General features: G+C 36.7%; 1 protein-coding gene and 1 pseudogene across 1 annotated transcript in view; one reads left to right on the plus strand and one right to left on the minus strand.

The window, feature by feature from the left end:
• The window catches only part of BCAS3 (BCAS3, microtubule associated cell migration factor), a 611,572-nt gene that overhangs the window by 524,058 nt on the left and 62,981 nt on the right, over positions 1–24,533 (minus strand). Inside the window, exon 5 of the mRNA XM_023516602.1 lies at positions 13,593–13,674. Within this exon, the coding sequence (XP_023372370.1) occupies positions 13,593–13,674 (82 nt within the window). The remainder of the gene's footprint in view (positions 1–13,592; positions 13,675–24,533) is intronic.
• Positions 22,620–23,350, plus strand: LOC100947264 (annotated as a pseudogene).

Below are 24,533 nucleotides of genomic sequence, written 5' to 3' on the forward strand. Positions count from 1 at the left end.
AAAAAAAAAAAAAAAAAAAAAAGAAAGGAAAAATATACACACGCCCACCCACACCAGTACTTTAAAAGTCCAAAGCCAAGTTAATGCTGTTAAATTTAAAATATTAGCAAATTAAGGAACATAAATCTATACAGAGAGAAATAAATCTCTCTTTAAATTCTTCACTCTAAACTTTGTTTAAATCTCTAATAGACATTTCTGATTTTCTATTTCCAATCCAATACAGACCGACATATTCTATTTCCCTTGTTTGCATCTTCCTCCTTTCCCCCTGGAGCAGTGAGTATAAAGCCTCAGTAATCCTTAGTTCATTTCTGTCAACAGTGAATGCACAAACCCCTTGTATATATTTTAATAACGAACACCTACCAACCTACTATTCATGAAAGTAAAACACTGCCAATAATTTTTATTTACTTATACAGACTTGTATGTCCTAAATGCTGTCACCTGCTACCAGATAGTCACTACCCTAAACTTTGTTAACCATTCCTTTGCGCACACGCGCGCACACACACACACATACACACACGCCATTTTTGTTGTCCATACTTTAAAATTAAGGGTTTTTATTAGTTCGTGTGTCTGCCTATGATTGCTAACTATGAAGCTATACAAATTCATATGGCTGCAGGGTAGATTATTTCCACGTTCTATAAATGAAAACATAAATAGAAATTCTAAAATATTCCCAAAGTAAATCCATTTACACATAAAACCCACACAGTACAGTAACATCAACAAGAGGAAAAAAATTCAAAAAAACTAGGTTAAACAGTAAGTGCCAAGAAAGATAGTTCAAACGTTAACAACAGAGGCCTGCACTTCTTGTTCTTAAGAGTAAAAGTATCATGGGAAAAGGGAACAAAAAGGATGCCAGTCTCTGAAAGGCAAGAATCATAGTAGTCCCTTGATGATAGTTAATAGGGGAAGGAAAGTTTGAGACTCCTTTACCTATTCATGAGATCAAAAGAAATAAAAGAATCCCTTGGTGTTTTTATCATTTTCTTTTGCTACTACATCAAGCACCAGAGAGAAGAAAATACAGTTAATGCTATGATACCTCCAACTTGTTTCTATAATACTTGCATCTTTTAAAGAGTTCAAGATTTAACTTCTCCAAAGATACATTAAATTGTTTAAGATGTTTTACAAATAAAATCCAATTCCAAATTTATTTCTTTTATTTCCCAAAACCTCTTACTGTATGGCCACTTACTTAAGCCATCTTAAGGAAAAGTACCCAAAACATAGAATTAAAAGCAAAATACTGGACCCCTATATCTAGCTATACTGTACTAATGGGTATCAGATTTACCCTCCTGCAAGAAAACTTAAGAAACATAAACTACACGAAATAAAACAGTTTTCAGCCATTTAACAACAGGCAGCCCAAGACAACTGATCCTTGAAACAAGAGGAAAAAATTAATGTGAGTCCTATTAAAGCTCCAACTTACTACTTATTCATTTAATTCCCATCAATGGTTGCTTTTACTCAAAATTGCAGAGAAGAATAGTAGAATAGTTGGGACAGACACTGCATGGCCCACAAGACTAAAATACTAATCTTCTTTTTCTTTTTTTTTTATTTTTCTTACTAGGGTTTACTAAAAAACTAGTAAAATACTACTATTTAACCCTTTTAAGAAAATGTTTGCAGATCCCTGCCCTAGGTGAATGGCTACTCGAGATTATATTATCTAATAAAGTATTTAAAAGGTACTAAAAAAATCAAATTATTACCAAGTAATTTAATTGTGACCCAAGACAAAGTCCCAAAATATTTAAACAAACACAAAATAGCCCTGAGGAACATAAAATCTACAGTATGTGGCATCCAAACAGAAATGTCAACGTATGTAAAACAGAAGGAAAATACAACTTATGATAATGAAAAAAACAACTCGTAGAATCAGATTAGGTATCATTAAAATTTCTGTGAACATGTACTCCCCACATACACACACCCATGCTATAAATGAAAAATGCAGTGTCCAAGATGAAAGTTAAACTAGACCAGTTAACAACATTAGATAATGCAGAAGAAAAAAATAGGAAACACGAAGAGGTACCAATAGAAACTATCAGAAATAGAGTGAGGAAGAGACTAAAAACATGAACAGAGAGCATCAGAGCACTGAAAAACAACTGCAAGTAAGCTATGATCTATGTAGATGAGAGAAAGAAAAAACATTTGCAAAAGACACAGCGATAGGTAGGTGTGGGGGTACACATCTGTAGTTCTAGGTGCTTGGACGTCTGATTGCTTAAGCCCAGAAATGTGAGGTTGCAGTGAGCTACGACAATATCACTGCACTCCATCCTGGGCAACAGAGTAAGACCCTGTCTCATAAAGAAAAACGAAAGAAAAAGAAAGGCACTGCAGAGAAAATTAGATGACAAGCTACAGGTGGGAGAAAATATTTGTACAATAGCCAAAATAGACAAGGAACTCCTAAAACTCAACAATAAAAGAACAGCCTGATTAAAAAATGAAAAAAAGAACTGAACAGTCAGCTCCTAAAGGAGATACACACATGGCAAATAACCATACCTTCTTAAAGATGGTCCATGCCATGTATCACTAGGGAATTTCAAATCTAAATAATACAATTACACAGTTTAAGAATGGCCAAGTTCTAGCATGCTGGCAACACAACAGTTCTGTAGGGTGTATCCTTGACACACTACAGAACTTCTGTTCGTTGCTGATGGAAATGCAAAATGGTATAGCCATGTTGGAAAACAGTATGCCGTTTCTTACAAAACTAGACATATTTTTACAATACGACGCCCAAGTCATGCTCCTTGGTATTTGCTCAAATAAACTGTAAGACCCATTTCATATCTGGGTCAGAATCACAATAAACTCTCACAGAACTTACCTATTTTATTATCTTTTTTAAAAACCTGATTTGAGATATCAGTCACTAACCCTTTTGATCTACCTTTAATAGTATATTCCAAGTTGTGTTAAAGGGAACCAATATTAATTTTAAATGCATGATCTGATCTAAGGTGAAAGAAATCTAAATAGGCTATTGCTGTCTTTGTGACACACACCCACAGCTTAATTTTTTTTTTTTTTTTTTTTGTTGGAGACAGAGCCTCAAGCTGTTGCCCTGGGTAGAGTGCAGGGGCATCACAACTCAGAAACTGGACAATTCCTGGACTCAAGTGATTCTCCTGCCTCCGCCCCCCCAAATAGCTAGGATCACAGGCACCTGCGATAGGCCTGGCTATTTTTTTTTTTTTTTCTGGTTGAAGCCGTCATTGTTGTTTGGCAGGCCCGGGATGGATTCGAACCCGCCAGCTCAGGTGTGTGTGTCTGGACCCTTAGCTGCTTGAGCCACAGGCATCATGCCAATTTTTTTTTTTTTTGAGACAGAATCTCACCCCATGTAGAGTTCCCAGGCATCATCATAGCTCACAGCAACCTCAAACTCCTGGGTTCAAGTAATCCTCTTGCCTCAGCCTCCTGAGTAGCTGAAATTACAGGCACATGACACCATACCCAGCTATATTTTTTCTATTTTTAATAGAAACAGGTTCACACTCTTGGTCACGCTGGTGTCCAACCCATGAGCTCAAGCAATCCACCTGCCTCAGCCTCCCAGAGTGCCAGGATTATGGGTGTGAGCCACTGTACCCAGGCAACAGCTTAAAATTTAAACGCTGCAATGTAGAACAATGGCTTTTCTATATATTGGTCCCTATGCTGACTATTTTCATTGTGCTTCATCCTTAGACTAAAGAACCAAGTCTCCAAATATAATAAAGAAACTAAAGGTATTTTAGACCTTAAAAATGGGGGAAAAATAGAAACAAAGCAACTTTTTACATATTTCAATGAATATACAAATGTGTGATTTCTGCAGTTAAAAGAAGTGGCCTAGAACACCTAGGTTTCGAAAAATGTGTTTCCCTATAATAATAAAAAAAAATCACATACTGAGAGACTGTGAGGACTAAGTGAGGTAAGCTTTAAAATACAAATTTCAGCTTTACCACTTAACAACTGTGTGACTTTATGCCAGTCATTTAATCTCTCTGAGTTTTAAGTTTCCTCACCTGGAAATGATAATAGCACTTACTTTGCAGAATAGTGGTAAAGCGGTGATAATGTATAATCAACCTAAAATGAGATTATCAGGAAAATTTCATCAAGCAGTATGTAATTAATGTATACATTAATTTCTTCTTTTCTGTTCAGAACACTTCCTCTCTCTATAACCCTCATCGAAAAAGGCCCTAATTACAGGGTTCGGATAGGTGCAAAGTAAGAATACTTTTAGAATAACTTAGCAATTCCAACGCCATGACATCACCAACTAAAAAAGGAGCACCTTTAAAGCAGACATCCTCCCCCTAGAAATACTGTTCTCTTACCAAAAACAGTAAGGAAATTTAATATGAACAGAACATATGTTCCCAAGTTACAATTTACCTACGTGATAGGCTTGGCAAAATATTGTAAAACCCTAAATGATCACAAGCAGTGAGACACCAATGGTAAAGAATAGGTGCTATGAAAAAATACACAACACACAAGGCAAACTGAGAAGCAATTAGAGCAGAAGACATTAGAGAAGCCCTGAATCTCACAGTTTAGCCATTTAAAATGTCAATAAGCCTGCTTCCTCCTCTGTGCAGCATACTGGGGATGACTGTAAGCAAATGTCAGTTGGCCTACTTTGGGAGGTTTATAAGGTTCTGGCCAAACAGATTCTGTGTGTGTGTGTGTGTGATAAGATTTATTCATTTAAATACAGTTAAAATTGCATACCCAAAAAATTACAGCAAACCCTTCTGGAGAACTTAATCATAAATTCTGACTTCATATAGCTGAAAAAAATCAATTACTTCTTTTTTGACCATGATAGTAAACAAAAACTACATTTAACCTGTCTGAAAAAAAATAAAATAGGTAGCTGTCCTTCAGGAAAAATACTAAACACAATACGTAGAAAGTGTTAATTTTTTTGAGGTGTGCAGTTGTGAAGTCTTTGTATAGCAGAACCAAAAATAATAGTATCTTGCAAGCAGTAACTAACACTGACATAATCTACAAGAAACAAAATAAGTTGCTACCCAGGGTTTTGAGATGAGTACCATTAATGTGCCCCACAGGCACCTCAGGGAACTGTATCTCCAAAGAGTGTGTTAGTGTAAAAGGACAGCATCCTTAGGTTACTAATAATTGACAAATAACACTTTATAAAAGTAAAGTTCTAGACTATCTTCCAGGAAATACTGAATAAATTTATTTTGGGGTACCCTTCATATGTCACATGTTGTACAAGAAAATACAAAGACCAGAAATCACAGTTTCTGTAATTCCAAAGTGCTAACACAGTAGGGGAAAGTCCATGATAAAAGAGAAATTTCCTCCAAGATCAATGAAAATCAGAGACTGGCAAGGAAAGGACCACTTCTTTACTATGAACAATAAGGAAAATGTAAGAGAAAAAAGATAATGAAATGGAAAAATTTTTTAATTAAACTTTCAAGAAAGTAATGATTTAAAATTAGATACGGGCTCAGTGTCCAAAGCTCAGTGGTTATGGTACTGGCCACATGCACCGGGGCTGGTGGGTTCGAACACAGCCCCGGCCTGCTAAACAAACAACAACAAAAAAAAAGCAGGCATTGTGCTGGATGCCTATGGTCCTAGCTACTTGGGAGGCTAAGGCAAGAGAACTGCTTAAGCCCAAGAGTTTGAGATTGCTGTGAGCTGTGACACCATAGCACTCTACCGAGAGTGACATAGTGACACTGTCTCAAAAAAATAAATAAATAAAATAAGATATGGTGCTACAATGAGGGATTTCTTCACCATGAAACTAAAGAGTAAATAACTTAACAATGAACTCAAATCAATAAGAAGTGAAGAACACAAACAAATATATTAATATAATAAATAGCAGAAATATGAGGATTTTCTGCACTCCCTAGTGATCAAAGATCAAAAAACTAAATATGAATAGGATTTCTGACATCCAGATAGGCAAAGATTGAAAAATTCATGATAGCCAGTATAGGACAGAATATGGAAGAAAGGAATTCTCATCTAGAGCTGTTGATACGCCATCTCAAAGGGGCAGTTTCAAAACAGGTATCCAAATTTTAAATGGATTCTTTGACTGAGCAATTCTCCATCTGGGAGTTATCCTAAAACAAATTCCTTACCTATTTTTTGAACAAGTGACAGAGAAAAGGTTCAAAACAATATAAATGCCCATACAATACACTGTTACATAATTTTTAGCAATGATCCCTCTCATACTTGTGTTCTGCCCCCAGGAGGTGTGCCATACACCATGTCCCCCATCACACTCCTTCCTTCCCTCCCTCCACTACCTCATTCCCCTACCCCACGCTTTGTATTAGCTCATCTACTGCCTTCATATTAGAATTGAGTGCACTAGATTCTTGCTTCTCCATTCTTGCAATGCTTTACTAAGAAGAATGTATTCCACCTCCATCCAGGTTAATAAGAAAAATATAAAGTCTCCATCTTTTTTAATGGCTGAATAGTATATCACGGTATACATACACCACAGCTTGTTAATCCATTCCAAGATTGGTGGACATTTAGGTTGTTTCCACATTTTGGCAATTATAAATTGAGCTGTGATAAACAGTCTAGTGCAAATGTCCTTATAATAAAATAATGTTTTTTCTTCTAGGTAGATGGATACCTGTTTTAAAACTGCCCCTTAGAGATGGTATATCAACAGCTATAAATGAGAATTCCTTTCCTCCATATTCTGTTCTATACTGGCTATTATGAATCTTTTCAATCTTTGCCTATCTGGATCTCAGCAATGGGACTGCAGGATCAAATGGGAGGTCTAATTTGAGTTCTTTGAGGATTCTCCATGCTTCCCTCCAAAAAGGTTATTTTGGTTTGCAGTCCCAGCAGCAGTGTAAACGTGTTCCCTTCTCTCCACATCCATGCCAGCATCTGCAGCTTTGAGACTTTGTGATGTGGGCCATTATGTCACTGGGATCAGGTGACATCTCAAGGTAGTTTTGATTTGCATTTTTCCGATGATTAGGGACGATGAGCATTTTTTCGTATGTTTGTTAGCCATGCGCCTACCCTTCCTTAGAGAAGTTTCTATTCATGTCTCTTGCCCACTGATATATGAGATTGTTGCATCTTTTTTTGTTGATTAATTTGAGTTCTCTATAGATCCTAGTTATCAAGCTTTCGTCTGATTCATAATATAGAAAATACATAATACAGGAAAATATACAAATATATTTTCCCATTCTGAAAGTTGTCTATTTGCTTTGGTGGTTGTTTCTTAGCTGTACAGAAGCTTTCAATTTAATTAAGTCCCATTTCATAAATTTTGAAATGAAACAATGGTCACAACATAAGCTTCTATGGAAAAATCTATACATACGACACACTCCACTGGCAAAAACACATAATATATGTCAAGAATTTGAATCAGGCCTAGGACATAATATACAATATAAATAATATAATAATATAATAATTCATATAATATAATAGTATGAATATTTTAGTGAGAAAAATCTAGAAATATATACCATAAACTGTTGTTATTATAGGCCATACAGAACATACTCAATATCTGAGGGAGGACAAAAAGAAAGGAAAGAAATAATCAGGCTTATTATTGCTAACACAGGATTATGTGAATTTCCACTTTCTATATTTCAGTATTACTTGAATTTTTATAACAAATATTTCCAATGGTTAGAATTACATGGTCCTTAGTTTTTTCTTTCTTTTTCCTTTTTTAAGACACAACCTTGCTCTGTCACTCTGGCTAGACTGCAGTGGCCTCATCACAGCTCACTGCAACCTCAAGCTCCTGAGCTCAAGTGATCTTCCTGCCTCAGCCCTTCTTACATGATCCTTATTTTAAGAAATTAAAAACATATTAAAGAAAGTGAGGATTTCCCCTGATCCTATTCTTCAGAAATAATATTTATGAGCATAAAGTCTATAATTATATAAAAGTTTTTACTTGTATATTTAAATATACATATCGATAAATTTTATTACACAAGTAAAGTGTTAAAAACCAAAATGGCTACTTATACTACAGAATAAGAAGAATTTATTTTAGTTGGAACTATGCTTCAGGAGGACAGAATAGAAAGATTATTAATAACAGTTTATATCTGATATAATATAAAGTATTACAGCTTTCTGTAATATCGTATTAAAAAATTATAAAGCAGATGTACATTACTTAAGAAAGTAATGAATTTTGTTTCTATCTTCCTTTTTATTTTTTTAATGATTGAGTCTTCCTACATTAGCCAGGCTGGCATTAAGCAATCCTCCCACCTCAACCTTGCTAATAGCTGAGATGACAGGCATTATGCCACACCTGGTATGAAAGTGATCAATTATTGATTATAGCCATAAAGAGCCAGGGAAGGTCCAGGGCGTTGGCTCACACTTGTAATCCCAGCACTCTGGGAGGTGGATGCAAGAGAATTACTTGAGGTCAAAAGTTGGAGACCATCCTGAACAAGAGCGAGACCCTGTCTCTACTAAAAATATAAAAATTAGGGTGGCACCTGTGGCTCAAAGGAGTAGGGTGCCAGCCCCATATACTGGAGCTGGTGGGTTCAAACCCGGCCCTGGCCAAAAAAAAAAAAAAAAAGAAAAAAACTGGCTCGGCGCCAGTGGCCCAAGCGGCTAAGGCGCCAGCCACATACACCTAAGGTGGCAGGTTCGAATCCCCGGCCCGGGCCCGCCAAACAACAATGATAGCTGCAACCAAAAAATGGCCAGGTGTTGTGGCGGGCGCCTGTAGTCCCAGCTACTTGGGAGGCTGAGGCAGGAGACTCGCTTGAGCCCAGGAGTTGGAGGTTGCTGTGAGCGTGATGCCATGGCACTCTACCCAGGGGAATAGCTTGAGGCTCGGTCTCAAAAAAAAAAAAAAAAAGAAAGAAAGAAACTATAAAAATTAGCCAGGTATGGTGGCAGGCACCTGTAGTCCCAGGTACTAGGAAGGCTAAGGCAGGAGGATTGCAGAAGTTTGAGGTTGCTGTGAGGTAAGCTGAGGCCATGGCACTCTAGCCCAGGTGACAAAATAGGATTCTATGCCTTAAAAAAAAAAAAATAAGAAGGCAGGGAAGAATTAGCAACACTAACATAAGTAAATGCCTGTTACATACAATGATGCTCTTCCGTGGAAAAATAGGATGTCCAACTACTTCAATGTCTCACATTTAGTTAGAGGACAGACTTTCCACATCTTCAGAAGGGAACTCACTTTTCTTCCAGGTCATAACTTCTAAAAGTTTATACCATCCAGTAACATTCACCAAATATTTATTAACACTTTGTATCGTGTACTCTATGAGGCACTAAATATGTCTGTGAAAACAGTGTACAAATTTAGCCAACGAGAAGCAAATGAGCAATTAAAAACCTTAAGTCCAGGACAGGCAGGGCTGCCTGTAATCGTTGCACTCAGGAAGGCCAAGGAGGGTAGACTGCTTGAGCTCAGGAGTTCGAGACAAGCCTGAGCAAGAGCGAAACTCATCTCTTCTGAAAACAGAAAAACTATAAATGGACACCGCATAAGTATATTGGCATACCTTTTGGATGGGGAACACAACTGCAAGAGGGACTCTACTTAACATATCCAAATATTGTAACCTAGTCGTTTATATCCTCACATTAACCTGAAAAGAAAAAAAAAAAAAAAAGAAGACGACTAAAACTGCCTAAGGAGGCTGAGGCAAGAGGATCACTTGAGCCCAAGAGTTTGATGTTGCAGTGAACTATGACACCACACCACTCTACCCAGGGTGATGGAATGAAACTCTGTCTCAACAACAACGAAAAAAAAACATTAAGTCCTATGGGATCACACACTACTGACTATGAATAAGGAGCAAGAAGGGTGAGAAAGACATGAATTTTCTAGAAGAGGACACAGCAAATGCAAAGTCCTGAAAAAAAGAAGACGGACCATTTAAGGAAAGGGCAGAAATAAAGTATGCAGAGGAATGCTGTGACAACTAGTAGGGGGGCCAGGGTAAGAATGGCAGAAAAAAGTTAGTGCTGGAAAAACACACAGTGAGGGGATTAGCTCACAAATGGTACCAATGAACCTTGTATGCACTAACTCTGCTAAATTTATTAATTCTAATAGTTTATAGATTCCATTGCATTTTCTACATATGTAATCATGTTATAGATAAATAAAGACAATTTTACATCTTTCTAATTTTTAATGCCGTTTAGTTTTCTTGACTTATTGTAATGGCTAAGAACTGCAGTAAGTTGAGTGGTGACAGAAAGCATTCCAAACTCAGCCAGAAAGTAATCAATCTATCACCAACGATTATGATGTTCACTGTAGATTTTTAAATAGATAACCTTTACATATTTATGATGTTTCTTTCTACTCTTAGTTCACTGAAACTTTTTATCACAAATGGCTACTGAATTTTGGAAAAGGTATTTTTTCTACTTCTACTGAGATGATCATATGTGCTTTCTTCTTCACTCTAATATGATAAATTACACCGTTTATTTTACCAATATTAACTACCTTTTTGGGGGGGGGCAGTTTTTGGCCGGGGTTGGGTTTGAACCTGCCACCTGCCAATGCCCTACTCCTCTGAGCCACAGGTGCCACCTTAACCATCTTTTTGTTCCTGGAATAAATCTCAGTTCTTCCTGGTGTATAGTTCTTTCTCTATATCACTGGATTCTGTTTAACCATGCTAATAATAATTAAATTACTAGTATTTAAATGTAAATATAATTTAACGAATATAACTAATTAAAATACTAATATTTATATGTAAATCATACCAAGAAGGAAGGAAAGATGGATAGAAGGATTGGAGGGAGGGAAAGGAGGGAGAAGTGAGGGAAGAGAAGGGAGGAAAGAAGGAAAGTATTAGGTATGAGAAGTTGAATATTAGAAAAACATGATAGCACAAGATAATTATTCGATAGAAGCTTTAGTAAGCCACACTGGAACAATCTTCTAAAAAGAACAGGACAGAAGTGATTTTTAAAAAATTTAACCAGAGGGCAGCGCCTGTGGCTCAGTAGGCAGGGCGCCAGCCCCATATACCGAGGGTGGTGGGTTCAAACCTGACCCCGGCCAGCTAAAACAGCAGTTGACAACTGCAACAAAAAATAGCCGGGTGTTGTGGCGGGCAGCTATAGTCCCAGCTACTCAGGAGGCTGAGGCAAAAGAATTGCCTAAGCCCCAGAGTTGGAGGTTGCGGTGAACTGTGACACCACAGCACTCTACTGAGGGCAACAAAGTGAAACACTGTCTCAAAAAAAAAAAAAAAATTAACCAGTACAGGGGATTTAACACGAAAATAATACAAATCATAGAAAGAGAGAACAAAGAAAACTAAAGGGAAGAAGTTATCAACAATAAAAATTTAAGAAAATTTCTTAAAACTATTAAACTTACTTTTCTAAATTAAAGGGGCCAGGAAAACATGAATCAGACATAGGCTGCAAAGTTTTAGAACATGAGAAACAGCCAAAATTCTGAGTTCCCAGAAAGAAAAACAAGGCATAAACAATGAAAAGGTAGCAAAATGGCCTCGGAGTCTTCCGCAAAACAGTAAACCAGTGCCTTCAAAATTCTGAGATATTATTATAAACAAGTATTTGTTACCTATCCAAATTATCAATTGAGAGTCAAAGTAGAATAAAGACATCTTCAGACTGACAAGATTTCCCACACATCCTTTTTCAGCAAGCTACTTCTATCATGAGGGAATAAAGCAAATGGGTAAAAGAGAGCAGTGGGGCATCACTGCCTTTCCATTATATCTTATGTGATCAGTTGCACATAAAACTTTGGAAATAAAAAATCTAAAAGGCTGGTTCAAAGGCAGTGAATTATAGCAAGTGATCGTTCACAGTCAGTTACAGATTAAACTCCTTGCTCTCCTCTTCCCCCCTTATCAGTACTATACCTCACTAGTCTTTAAAAAAGAATCTAAAAAATTAATCAAATACAATAATAGCTACACACAACTGATTTGTTCAAATTGCAACAGAACAATTACCCATGTAAAACTATGTTTTAAATCTAATACACTTTTAAATACGCTTATTATAGAGGAGGAAAAAAATCTGTTTTTAAATGGGAAAGTGAACTAAACTTCTAAATAAAATTATAGGAGCAATATTAGATACTTTCACAAAAAATAGCTGCCTCAAAAGTTAAGAAAAGTTGAACATTAATAAGTATAAACAAAAGCACTTCAGACATAAAACAAAAATATGACTCTGTGAATTATATACAAAAGAAAAAGACATATCAGAGTTCTTTAGTAATAAAGTGCTTGATTCCCACCATTCAATGAGAAGAAGTCGGCTATTCAAAAAACTTTCTAGAAAAGAATGGCCTAGTAGAATCTTCTTCACCAAAATATAAATGCAACAAAAACCAGAAAGAGAGAGGGATAGAGAGAGAAAGAGAGCACATGTGTGATCATGTGAGGGAGAAACAGAGAAACAGCTAAAAAGCTGAAATCTGTATATGCCATATAATTGAATAGCAAGGGAGAAAATCTCCACATGACTGCAGGATATTATTGCCTGTTTCCTTCAGCCTCCCCATTTCATTTAAGCAGATTTAATCACTAAATTAATCCCCAAAAATTATTTATGCATAACCACACTGTCCTAAGTTTTAGTATTCATTATTCTCCAATACTTAAAAGAACATTTTCCCACTTCAGGGTAACCTTTAAATATAATCGAATTAAAATATTTTAATATCCTCTTCTTAAACACATTTTAAGATATCCGAACAGGATTAATATCATTGTGTCTTTAAGTGCCATGCAAAAACATTCTTGAGGGAACACAGAAAAGTTAATGAGAAAATATAGCCTTTAGAAAGCTCAAATAATTAAAGAGCCCAAAATTTACCCATCTAAATACCAGATTGAACACAAAACATATGTGCATTTGTTAGATGGATATAAAACATCTATACTATTTAAACACAACATTAAGAAGATTCTCTATTCAAATGAAGATGAAAAGTTTAAAGCTGAAATTTCCACTTTCAACATAGCTGGAGACGCAAAGAGCAGAGTCATCCGCAACGGAGATAATAGTGAAAACCAAGCTCTCCAAGGCAGTAAGTATAACTGAGAAGAAGGGCAAAGGCACGAGAACAACAGAGACTTGAGGAAAACCCACAGAAGAAAGCTAAGCCAGAAATATAACAAAGACAGCACAGTCAGCAAGGAAGGGATCTGGAAAGAACGATGCCATGAAAACCAAGAGAGAAAAGGGCTTCAAGAAAGAGCCAGCAAAGGCAGAGGCTAAACTGAGATCAAAGTGGATGGAGATAAATCAAAACCACAGCAGAAAGTGAATGACCATATTGAATTGGTTAAGATTACCTATTTCCATCTCAACTGACAGAGCTAAGAGTTTATCTTGAGGGGAGGAGGGGAAGGGGAATGGACACTTAGAGGAAAACAGGCTTTAGTTATCATTCTTGCTGTCTGTAGTCCAAGACCAACAAAAGAGAAACTCTTTCTGAATGATTTGTTTTTTTTTTTCTTAAGGGCTACACTCACCAAACTGTGGAACAGGCAAGATTCTAGCTGCTCGAATTGGGCCATGTCGAACAGAGAAGAGTTCCTGTGCTTCCCCACTGATCTGCATAAAAGAAGCCAGAGAAAAATCCAGTAAATGAAAATGCAGGTCATAACATTATTACAGGAAAATAAGATCTCCTAAATTTTACCATAATTTTTCAGCTAAAACATATACATACATGTACACATATACAAATACACCCACACACATTTATGGTTGGTCATACACGTAAATAAAGTCGTATCTGAAATTACCATAAGCAATTTTAGAAAATTACAAGAGCACACACTTAACATGAACAAAAAAAGGTCCTAGAAGTCTATAATTTTCATCTTACTTTTTAAAACGATTAAAAATTTGCAGTTTCTGCACAGCTGCCTTCCCTTTGAGAGCAAAGCAACTATGATACTATTCCAAAAAGCTCAACTTGAATATTGTAGCACTGCTAATAAATATGTTGTAAATTAAGAAAAGCAATAGATGCCACACAGAACGCTTAACTGAAATGTGAATAACTTACGTACGTTACAATTCTGCAACTAATTATCTGTTAACCTTGAATAAATCATTTAACCTCAATAAGTCTATATCCTCTGGCAATTATAAAATGAGAAGGAAAAGCTGCTAAAAAATCCTCCAGGATACCTTTCATTTCAATCTTCTGTGAAGAAAAGTTATATGTAAGCAATGTTAAAAGTTATTTTCATTATACACATAGATCAAACACTGCAAGAACATACATTCACTTTGAGTCATACCAAACTTACTCCTCACTTACAGAGCACAGTATTGTACTAATCCAAAGGGTAAAAGGTATGCTAATATGTGTCAAGTGGGAAAACAGCTGCTTCCAACTATTAACTGAAGTACTGAACAAATTAAACTAAAATTAGGTAAGAATGGCTCCCCAGACTTATCTGGCCCTGTATAGTTCTCAGTACATTTTCACAACTGCTTAGTGTTTGATGGAATATATAATACCAGAGAAAATGGCAAACATTATAAAACCAGTTCTACATAGCCAACAACATACGATAGATGTACTAAAGGTATAAAGACAAAAAGTCAATAGAGGAAATGTACTGATGGCATTTTTTAAAAATAGGCCTGCCAAACAAGCAGTTTAAAATATTAAAAACATATACATTATAAAAGCCTTATAAATATTATAATATTAAACTATAAATCTACAGAGCTGCCTTTTAGAGTAATTACTCACTTGTTTTAGATTTTCAGCTCTGGTCTATCCGAATTAAAAAACTTCAAACTATATTTTTGTTTCTTACAAATGTGAAATGATGGCAATGCCTAAAGAACCATCACATTCATTTGCTTATGATAATTACCACAATTTATTTGTTAGCTGCAGTGACAAATCCTTCTGTGACACTTGGGATGCACCGGGTGGAGGAACGCTAGGACTAACTGTGCAACAATAGCACCACCTATCACCAGTGAAACACACAAAAGCTGTAAATTCAGTAGAGCAAACTGTAAGAACTTACACACTCTGAAAATTCCTTCCTGGCCTTTAATTTTCCAAAGAACATCAAGGCCATTATAGCCTACATTTAATTACAAAAGAACAGAATTAAAAATTAAGAAAAAGCCATAAAAGATTGTTTTGTTCAATCTCCCACCCAAAGTAGTAATCATACATTCTCTGAAACCTAAAAATAACAATCTTTTTAATTTAATTTTTTAATCTCTTTAAGCAAACTTATGCTAAAAGATGTCTGAGAGGTGCTTTATTGGCTATTTGATTTAAGTAACATTTGAAACTTTAACAGTAGCCAGTAGAATAAAACCATTGCCAAGTCATTTACATTTTGAAAATAAATTATTGAGAAATATAATACCCTTCTCCAATATTCGTGCATTTTCAATTAATAAGAAAATTTAAAATTAAGTTATATGAAAATACTGTCGAACTGAAAAATACTTCTCACCTGTAAGGTTTATACTTGTAACAAATCATAGTATTCTAACACACAAAACCTACTGTGCTCTCTTATTATTTCCACATGCCAGAGGTCTAGCACTAAGCTTTTGGTTCTCTAAAAGCCTTAATGTTAAAGAAATATAATCATATTTAACTGAGTTGCTGTACTTAATTATACTAAAAAATAAACAATAAAACAAATCTATCTTAGCATAGTCACCATGTGCTAAAGATATATCATTGTATTTAATACGCAAGAGCTTATTTTGACACAGAAAAACATTTTGAAATCTGAACACACCAGGCTTTTCAGCAAAACAACTTTCAAAACAAACCTAAATGCCTACTATCCTAAGCTTCTATTCCAGCAGTTCTCAATCTGTAGGTCATGACCCTTTTTAATAATGAAAATACAATGCAGCATTAGGAAGGTTGAGAACCATGTTCTATTCTAAATCTCTTTGTATATAAAGCAACAAGTGAGAAAAACAGATTTTTCTATTATAATGTGCACCCACATTCATTGCCCCTTCTTTATTACCTCTAAGTTAAGGTCCTAGAATCTTTGTTTAATTATAATATAGGGGAAGGAAAGAGAGGAGGAAATATTATGTTACATCTATAGATAGTTGTGAATATATTAAAATCATGGTTGTGCAACCTACTGAAACTAGAAACATAATTCTAAACTACACATGTGAGTCACAAATGTCCAACTTCCTAGAGGAGACCACTCTCTAAGTGGTATGTGCAAACCGTATATTAGAATACCATTTCAAACAGAAACATCACTAACACAGGGTACCAAGATGTGTACATTTTAAAAAGGACATACAGAGGATAGATATGTCCTTAAAAGACTGTTTTTGCTACCATTCTGAATTACCTCATCATAAAGTATGTCCACTGATAATTTTGCCTTAAAATTAATGAGTATTAAAACTGATTTTTTATCAGTCTGAGCTTGCTTACAAGACCCAGCTCCACCAAAAAATAGAACATTTAGCCAGGTGTGGTGGTGTACACGCCTGTATTCCCAGCTACTCAGTAGGCTGAGCCACAAGGATCACTTGAGCTCAGGAGTTTGAGGTTGCAGTGAGCTGCAATGATGTCACTGCACTCTACTCGGGTGACAAGCAAGACCCTGTCTAAAAAAACAAACAAAAAACCTTCAATATTAAAACATTCAACTATTTTCTCAAAATTGAATCTTAGGCTTCTTAAAAAGGGCTCATTGATTGAAAATGAGAAAGAATCTCAGAGATAAGAATTTCATAGATCCTGAAAAGAATTATATGAAGCTGTAAGTTCACTTTTAAACCAACAGTAACAATATATACAAGAGCAGAACTACAAGGAAGGAGTAAATCAAGCAGGGTTCCAACTTCCTGGCAACTGTGGTAACTTGGGAAGAGGAGCGACTGGGAGGAAACCTCTCCAAGAGCTCTTCATGCTCCCTGCCTTTGTTCTTACTGGCATTTTAATTTCTGATGACAGACTTTTGTTGTTTGGGGCATAAACCGGACGTACCAGTTTGGAGGCACAATAAGGAGAACAAAGAATGATTTGTTCACACTGTAGTAAAAAAAAAAATCTTTTCCAACCATAGAAAATAGCTTTCGCATGGTGAAAAAATGCAAATGACATACCAAACCAAAAAAAGGGAAAGGGGGAGTACAATTTTAGAATCTTACAACTCAATCTGAGGCAAAAGGAAATTACAACAGCCAAGACAATAACATATACATAGAAAAGGCTATAAAAGTTCAGGGAGGGCTTTTAGAATTCTCTAAAAGCAAATGAAGTTCATCTAGTCTTCAGAGGACTTTCCATAGACTATCAGACTACAATACAGAAAATCCAAATACTAATGACAACAAAAACAATGCTCGGCAATGCCACAGAATTAGGACAAGATTCTGTTCTATTCTAAATCTTTGTAAATAAAGATCTCTACCTTCCCTGTAGATACTGGTTAAATGGATGTTTGTGGTCCACAAATGATTGTTTTAGTAAACTTTACTGAAAGATAAGAAACACTGAAAAAAAAAAATACATTAACTGATAAGTATCTATGCAGCTTAATGAGTTTCCAGTGTTAATATACCTCTGTACTGACAGACATCAAGAAAGAACATAATGGATACTCAGAAGCTCCTGCTATGTCCCTTCCCAGGCATAAACGCAACTCCAGAGGGACCATGACCACCATCCTGAACTGTAACACCTTATATAAGCTCTGTTTGTTCACCTTTATTTTAATGGGCTCACAAAGTACACACTCCTGTGAATCACTTCTTTCAAACATTACTATGCTTATGAAATTAATTCATGCTATTGCAGGGACTGTAGTTTTTTTGTTTTTTGTTTTTTGTTTTTTTGAGACAGAATCTCAAGCTGGAGTGCCATGGCGTCACAGCTCACAGCAACCTCAAACTCTTGGGCTTAAGCAATTCTCTTGCCTCAGCCTCCCAAGTAGCTGAGACTACAGGCACCTGCTACAATGCCCAGATATTTTTGTTGTTGCTGTTGTAGTTGTCATTATTGTTTTAGCTGGCCCAGGCTGGGTTCGAACCCACCAGGCTTGGTGTATGGGCCGGTGCCCTACCCACTGAGCAACGGGGGCCGCCAAGGACTGTACTTTTTAATCCCTATTGCTATATAGATTTCCATTATGTGAAAATACAATTTCATCCATTCTACTATTCATGGGCTTCTGGGGTCTTTTGAATTTTTGGCCTCTAGCTTTTGGCTCTTAAGATTTCAAGGGAAATTGTGAAAGATTTTATAATGAGAAAAAGATTAGTATGAGGTTGTTAACTGGATTACCAGGATTCTATAGTGACCCTTTGGCATTATCTGATTCTATAAGGGTCCACACCTTTGTCTTTGGGGTCTTTTACAATCCTCCAAATTGCAGAAAACTGATAATAATGCCATAGATTCTTGTGCTTAGAAATACAAATAAATGTCATCTGATAGAGATAAAATTGAATTCCACTTTGTAGAAAAGATAATTCCAAACAGTATGCTGTAGTGCCAACAGGATATTAATGAGGCTTGCATCTATTAGCAAAGTCATTTCAATATTCCTAATTGCCTATATTTGATCTTCGCCTTCTCCTCTGAGCCAGCTATAACTTCCCAAATCCCTCATTAACAAGTTAAATAAAACTTAGAACATCTGCCTATTTATATAGCTGTATGAGAATCATTATTTTACCATTTTGAAAATAACATCATAAAGAATATTACTATGAATATTCTTGCAAAAGTCCTTGAGTAAACATGTTTGCATATTTCCGTATTTCTTTTGCATATGTATCTAGTACAGTACTTGCTTCTATGTAAGACTATCAGAAAATGTTTTCTAATACAATTATACCAATTTACACTTCCACCAGCAATGTATGAGGGTTCTCCCTGTTCCACATCCCAGCCAACAACTAGTCTTAGCCATTCTGGTGGGTATATAGAACAAATTATGGATTTAAATCAATTGAGGCATGCTAAACGAAATGCATGAATCAGCACCCTACGGATATATCATGCTGCCTTAAAGTAATTATATAAACGAATGGGTCATTATTTACAATGAATGGCTTCCCACCAGAGCAGATGATAGAACTTCTGTATTGAAAAACCCTTAATCTCCATAGATAGGCATGATATTACAGACTATGGAACAGATTCGGTTCAGCAGCTTTGGAAAAAGGTACAGGTTTTTTGGTACCTAAACACATTCATATCTAAATTCAAACTCAAGAATGATCAACCCTTCCCTTGTACTAAGGCAGTGGTTCTCAACCTTCCTAATACTGTGGCCCTTTAATACAGTTCCTATGGGTCGTGACCCACAGGTTGAGAACTGCTGTACTAAGGTATGACAGTTGGGTTGTAGCAACATAGTATCACATTAAGCAGAAAAATATTGATTTGTAAAAATTTAGATTTCCAGTTTCCAGTTTGGCATATTAGGAGCTTAGAAGTCTTCCTTCCGTCCTAACCACAAGTAAAAAGCTGAACAAACTAAAAAATCAACAACTTTTCTTTTATCCATCAATGAAATGAGGTCACAGGGAAAACCACAGCCTCCAAAATGAGATAGATTTCTGAAGCTGAAATGGCCTTATAAAATAATTTTTAAAACTGAAGAGACAGGCAAATACATAGAACCACAATTTATCAGAACAGAAATTCACAAGCAAAAATCTCTATAGCAGTGATTTTCAACCAGTGTGCTGTGAGAGGATCTTAGGTGTGTTATGAAATTTTTTAAAGACCATTAATTATTTTTGAAAGAAGTTCAAAGCAAAGTAAATGTATAACTTTTTTACTATTTTTTAATCACCATAATTTAAGTGTGCTGCAGAAATTTAACTATAGATTAAAGTGTTAGTGAGATTTTAAAAAAAGGTTGAAAAACACTGTTCTACAGGAACCAGTACCAAGGTAGGAACACCTAAACTATGATTCAAATCACTAGCGGTTCAATGTAGACTAGCCTAAGAGGTAAAAACTCCAGAGTGATGCAGTCCCGGGGAAGCCCTCACTTTGTGTATTTTTCTTTTTTTTTTTTTGAGACAGAGCCTCAAGCTGTTACCCTGGGTAGAGTGCTGTGGCATCACAGCTCACAGCAACCTCCAACTCCTGGACTCAAGCAATTCTCCTGCCTCTGCCTCCCAAGTAGCTGGGACTACAGGCGCCCACCGCAAGGCCCAGCTATTTTTTGGTTGCCGTCATCGTTGTTTGGCAGGCCAGGGCTGGATTTGAACTCGCCAGCTCAGGTGTATGTGGCTGGCACCTTAACCGCTTGAGCCACAGGCGCTGAGCCACATTTGTGTGTTTTATCTTCAGATGCTCTATCCAAGTCCCAACTAAAATGCTGAAGAAAAAGTAAAAATCCCCTGGAGCTGGCTTGGCACCTGTGGCTCAAGCAGCGAAGGTGCTAGCCACATATACCTGAGCTGGCGGGTTTGAATCCAGCCCGGGCTCACCAAACAACAATGATGGCTACAACCAAAAACTAGCTGGGCGTTGTGGCAGGCATCTGTAGTCCCAGCTACTAGGGAGGCAGAGGCAGGAGAATCGCTTGAGCCCAGGAGTTGGAGGTTGCTGTGAGCTGTGATGCCACAGCACTCTACCCAGGACAACAGCTGGAGGCTCTGTCTCAAAAAAAAAAATCCCCTGGAGTTTCTGGCAGTGGATATGAAAAATGGAACTGTTATGAAATATATCAGGAAAAGCTATTTCCCCAGAGTCTATCCTGCTAGGGTTCTATCAGAGCAATAGTTTTAACCTTTTTTATCTTACAATAAACTTGAGCCTGTATTTAAACTTCTGCACTTAAATTAATTTGATCCAAAAAAAAGATCTTAAGAAAAAAAAAAAAAAAGAACATACTTACGGTGCTTTTAACAGCTTTTGAAAACAATTAATGGTCTTTAAAATTTTTTACAGCACACCTAAGAACCTCTCACAGCACACCGGTTGAAGATCACTGTAGAGTCTAACCCTTACACAGGAAATGGAAATATTCAACTCCAGTCCCCTCTGCCCTTCCTGTCTCATGAAAGAAAGTTAAAAAAATAACAAAAACCTAGGATACACTTGAAAAGACTGAGACTTAATCACAAGATTACAGAATGCTTCTCCTCCTGATCCATTATTATATAAAGGCCCTTTTACCATACATCCCTCCTTTTAACAAAATGAGAAAGCATACTAAAAGTCAAGAAGAAAACACAATTTGAAGAAACTGAGCAAGTATCAGAACCATAGTCAGATATGATAAGCTCAGACAAGATATAAAACGCCCAAAAGAAAACCTACACCAATGTATATCATTTTCAAGCTTAATAAAATCAAAAGTAAAGAAAAAATCTTGAAGCTGGATACAATGGCTCATGCCAGTAATCCTAGCACTTTGGGAGGCCAAGGTGGGAGGATCTCTTGAGGCCAGGAATTCAAACCCAGGGTGGCAACAAAGTAAGACCTAGTCTTTACAAAAAAATTTTTTTAATTAGCCAGCTTATGCCTGTAGTCTCAGCTACTCAGAAGGCTGAGGCAGGAGGATCACTTGAGGCCAGGAATCACTTTGAGGTTACAGTCAGTTTTGATAAGGCCACCGCAAGGAAAAGAAAGGAAGAACAGTGGGGCTCAGCACAGTGGCTCACAGTTGTAATCCTACCACTCTGAGAGGCCAAGGTGGGTGGAGTGCCTGAGCTCACAAGTTAGAGACTAGCCTGAGCAAGAGTGAGACACCCTCACCCCCATCTCTAAAAATAGCCAGGCATTATGGTAGGTGCCTGTAGTCCCAGCCTCTGGGGAGGATGAGGCAGAGGATCACTTGAGCCCAAATGTTTGAGGTTACTGCGAGTTATGACGCCACAGCACTCTACCAAAGGTGACACCATGGGGCTCTGTCTCAAAAAACGAAAGAAAAGAAAAAAAAGAAAGGATGAAAATTTAAGAGAAAATTAAGAAAATTTAAGAGAAAATTTAAGAGAAAATTTAAGAAAATAAAGAAAGAAAGGAAAGGAAGAAACAAAAGGAAGGAAGAAGGAAGGGAAGGGGAGAAGGAATGTAGCAATGAAGGAGAGAAAGAAAGCAGCCAGAGGAAAAACAACATCTATTTATAGAGGGACAAGGATAAGAATTACATTGCTTTGTCCTTAGAAATGACACAGAAAGAAGATAGTGAAATTTAAAAAAAAAAAAGTAAAAAATGAAGGAACCTATAATTCTATGTCCTGCAAAACTACCCTTCAAAAGTAATTTTGAAGGACAAAGACTTTCTCAGACAAACAGAAATTGAGGGACTTGAGTGCCAGCTGAACTGCCTTGCAAGAAGTGTTAAAAGAGGCGCGACCTCGGCCGCCCGCCCGCCAGTCCTCTCCGCGCGCCCGGCCGCTCCGACGCGGGAAGCGCATGCGCTGGACGAGGCTAGTGGCGCTCCCAATAGCGGAGCGCGGCCCGCTGAGGCGGGGCCCGTGGTTCCCGGGCAAGGCACCGTCTGGACCCTCAATCTGCGGTCCCAGAGCAGCCGCAGCGGTGTGAAAACATGAAGAACGAAATTGCTGCTGTTGTCTTCTTTTTCACAAGGCTAGTTCGAAAACATGATAAGTTTAAAAAAGAGGCCGTTAAGAGGTTTGCTGAGAAATCGACTCTAATATTTCAAGAAAAATATAAATATCACTGGTATACAGAAAAGCCATCAAAAGGACAGGCTTACAGATGCATTCATGTCAGTAAGTTTCAGAGTTGATCCTGATGTCCTGAAAGCTGGTCAGAACAGCTCATCTTATACGGAGGCCTGGGCTTCCCAAAGCAGCTGACTCTGTAGGTAGACCCAGGTGAGGTGTGCTTCCGTATGGAGAGAAAAGGCATTCGTGTTGCCATCTTTGAAAATGAGGATGAAAACAAGGATGAGATCTCCAAGAAAGCTACCAGGGCCCTTGATAAAGCTACCCCTGATTATCATTCAGGATCTTCTTCCTCAGATGAAGAAACAAGCAAGTGGAAGTGAAACCCAACTCAGTGACCGCAACACCAAGCCCTGCATACCAGATTTCTGAAGTGATATTACTCCCTCTTCCAACGTGGCATCCATTGCCCAGAAAATGAGAGAATGGCCATCAGAGCCACTACCCTCCTCCTGTTCCATTTGGTTATTCAAATCAGGGAAAGAAGAATAAACCATATTGTCCAATTCCAGTGACATGGGTACCTCCTCCTGGAATGCACTGTGAAGGGAATCACTGGATTAATCCTCACATGTCAGCACCTCACTAGCTTCTTTTGTTGGTGTCATGTTGAAAGGCAGAATAAACCTTAACACGGATTGAAAGTTAAAAGTTCATTCTAATAGCAGTGAAGTTAGATGGACCAAACCATCAAACTTATTTTTATAGAAGTTAGTGAGAAAAATCTTTCTTAAAATATATACATATGTATATATACACTTTAGATATATTGATATAGTTTGGGAAGCTTTATTAAGTGCCTGAGTTTTAATATTGGACTTGAGTATTTATTTATTGTGCATCAACTCTGCTGGATATGAGAACACTGTAGGAGTGGATGATGTGTTGTAGCACCTTTGAGCATTTACTTTATAGAGTGTGTATAAGTTATGTATATACAAGGAAATCTATTGTATGTCATTATTTACAAAAATTGTGTGAAATCATGTAGTTGCACATAAGAAGTAGTTTGAGGTGTAAAAAAAAGAAATGTTAAAAGAAGTTCTACAGAGAAATAAAACAATAAAGGTTACAAATTCAGATCTACATAAAGGAATGAAAACATCAGAGACAGGAATAAGTGAAGGTAAAATAAAACTTTTATTTTTCTTATTCTAAATTGTGTTAACAAATAATAGTTTATTCAAAATAATAGCAACAATATTATTGTTATATTCTTATGTATATGCATATATACTGGTATATGCGTACATACATATGTTTATGTATGCTTATATATAAATGACAACAATGATACAAAAAAGAAGAGGAAGGAATTAAGAATATTTTGTTAATATTAGGTATTACACTACCCAAGAAGCAATTAAAAGTGAACTTGGATTAGTTGTAAATGTACACAGAAACTCTAGGTCAACCACTAACAGAAGTTTTAAAAGTAGTATAATTAATATGCTAAGAAAAGAATATAGCATTATATAAAATGCTTAATTAACTACAAAAGTCAGGGAAAGTATAAGAGAAAATCAGGAATAAAAAAATAAAGACAACAAATATAAAATAGTAATAAAACAAAGACAACAAATATAAAATAGCTAGATATTAATCCATCTATACCAATAATCATCATAAACATCAATAGTCTAAATATAACAATTAAAAAACAGAGATATTAGCTCGGCGCCTGTGGCTCAAGCGGCTAAGGCACCAGCCACATACACCTAAGGTGGCGGGTTCGAATCCCCAGCCCGAGCCCGCCAAACAACAATGATGGC

The sequence above is a fragment of the Otolemur garnettii genome, unplaced genomic scaffold (genome assembly GCF_000181295.1).
Source record: "Otolemur garnettii isolate 467f Iridium unplaced genomic scaffold, OtoGar3 scaffold00094, whole genome shotgun sequence".
Lineage (NCBI taxonomy): Eukaryota > Metazoa > Chordata > Mammalia > Primates > Galagidae > Otolemur > Otolemur garnettii.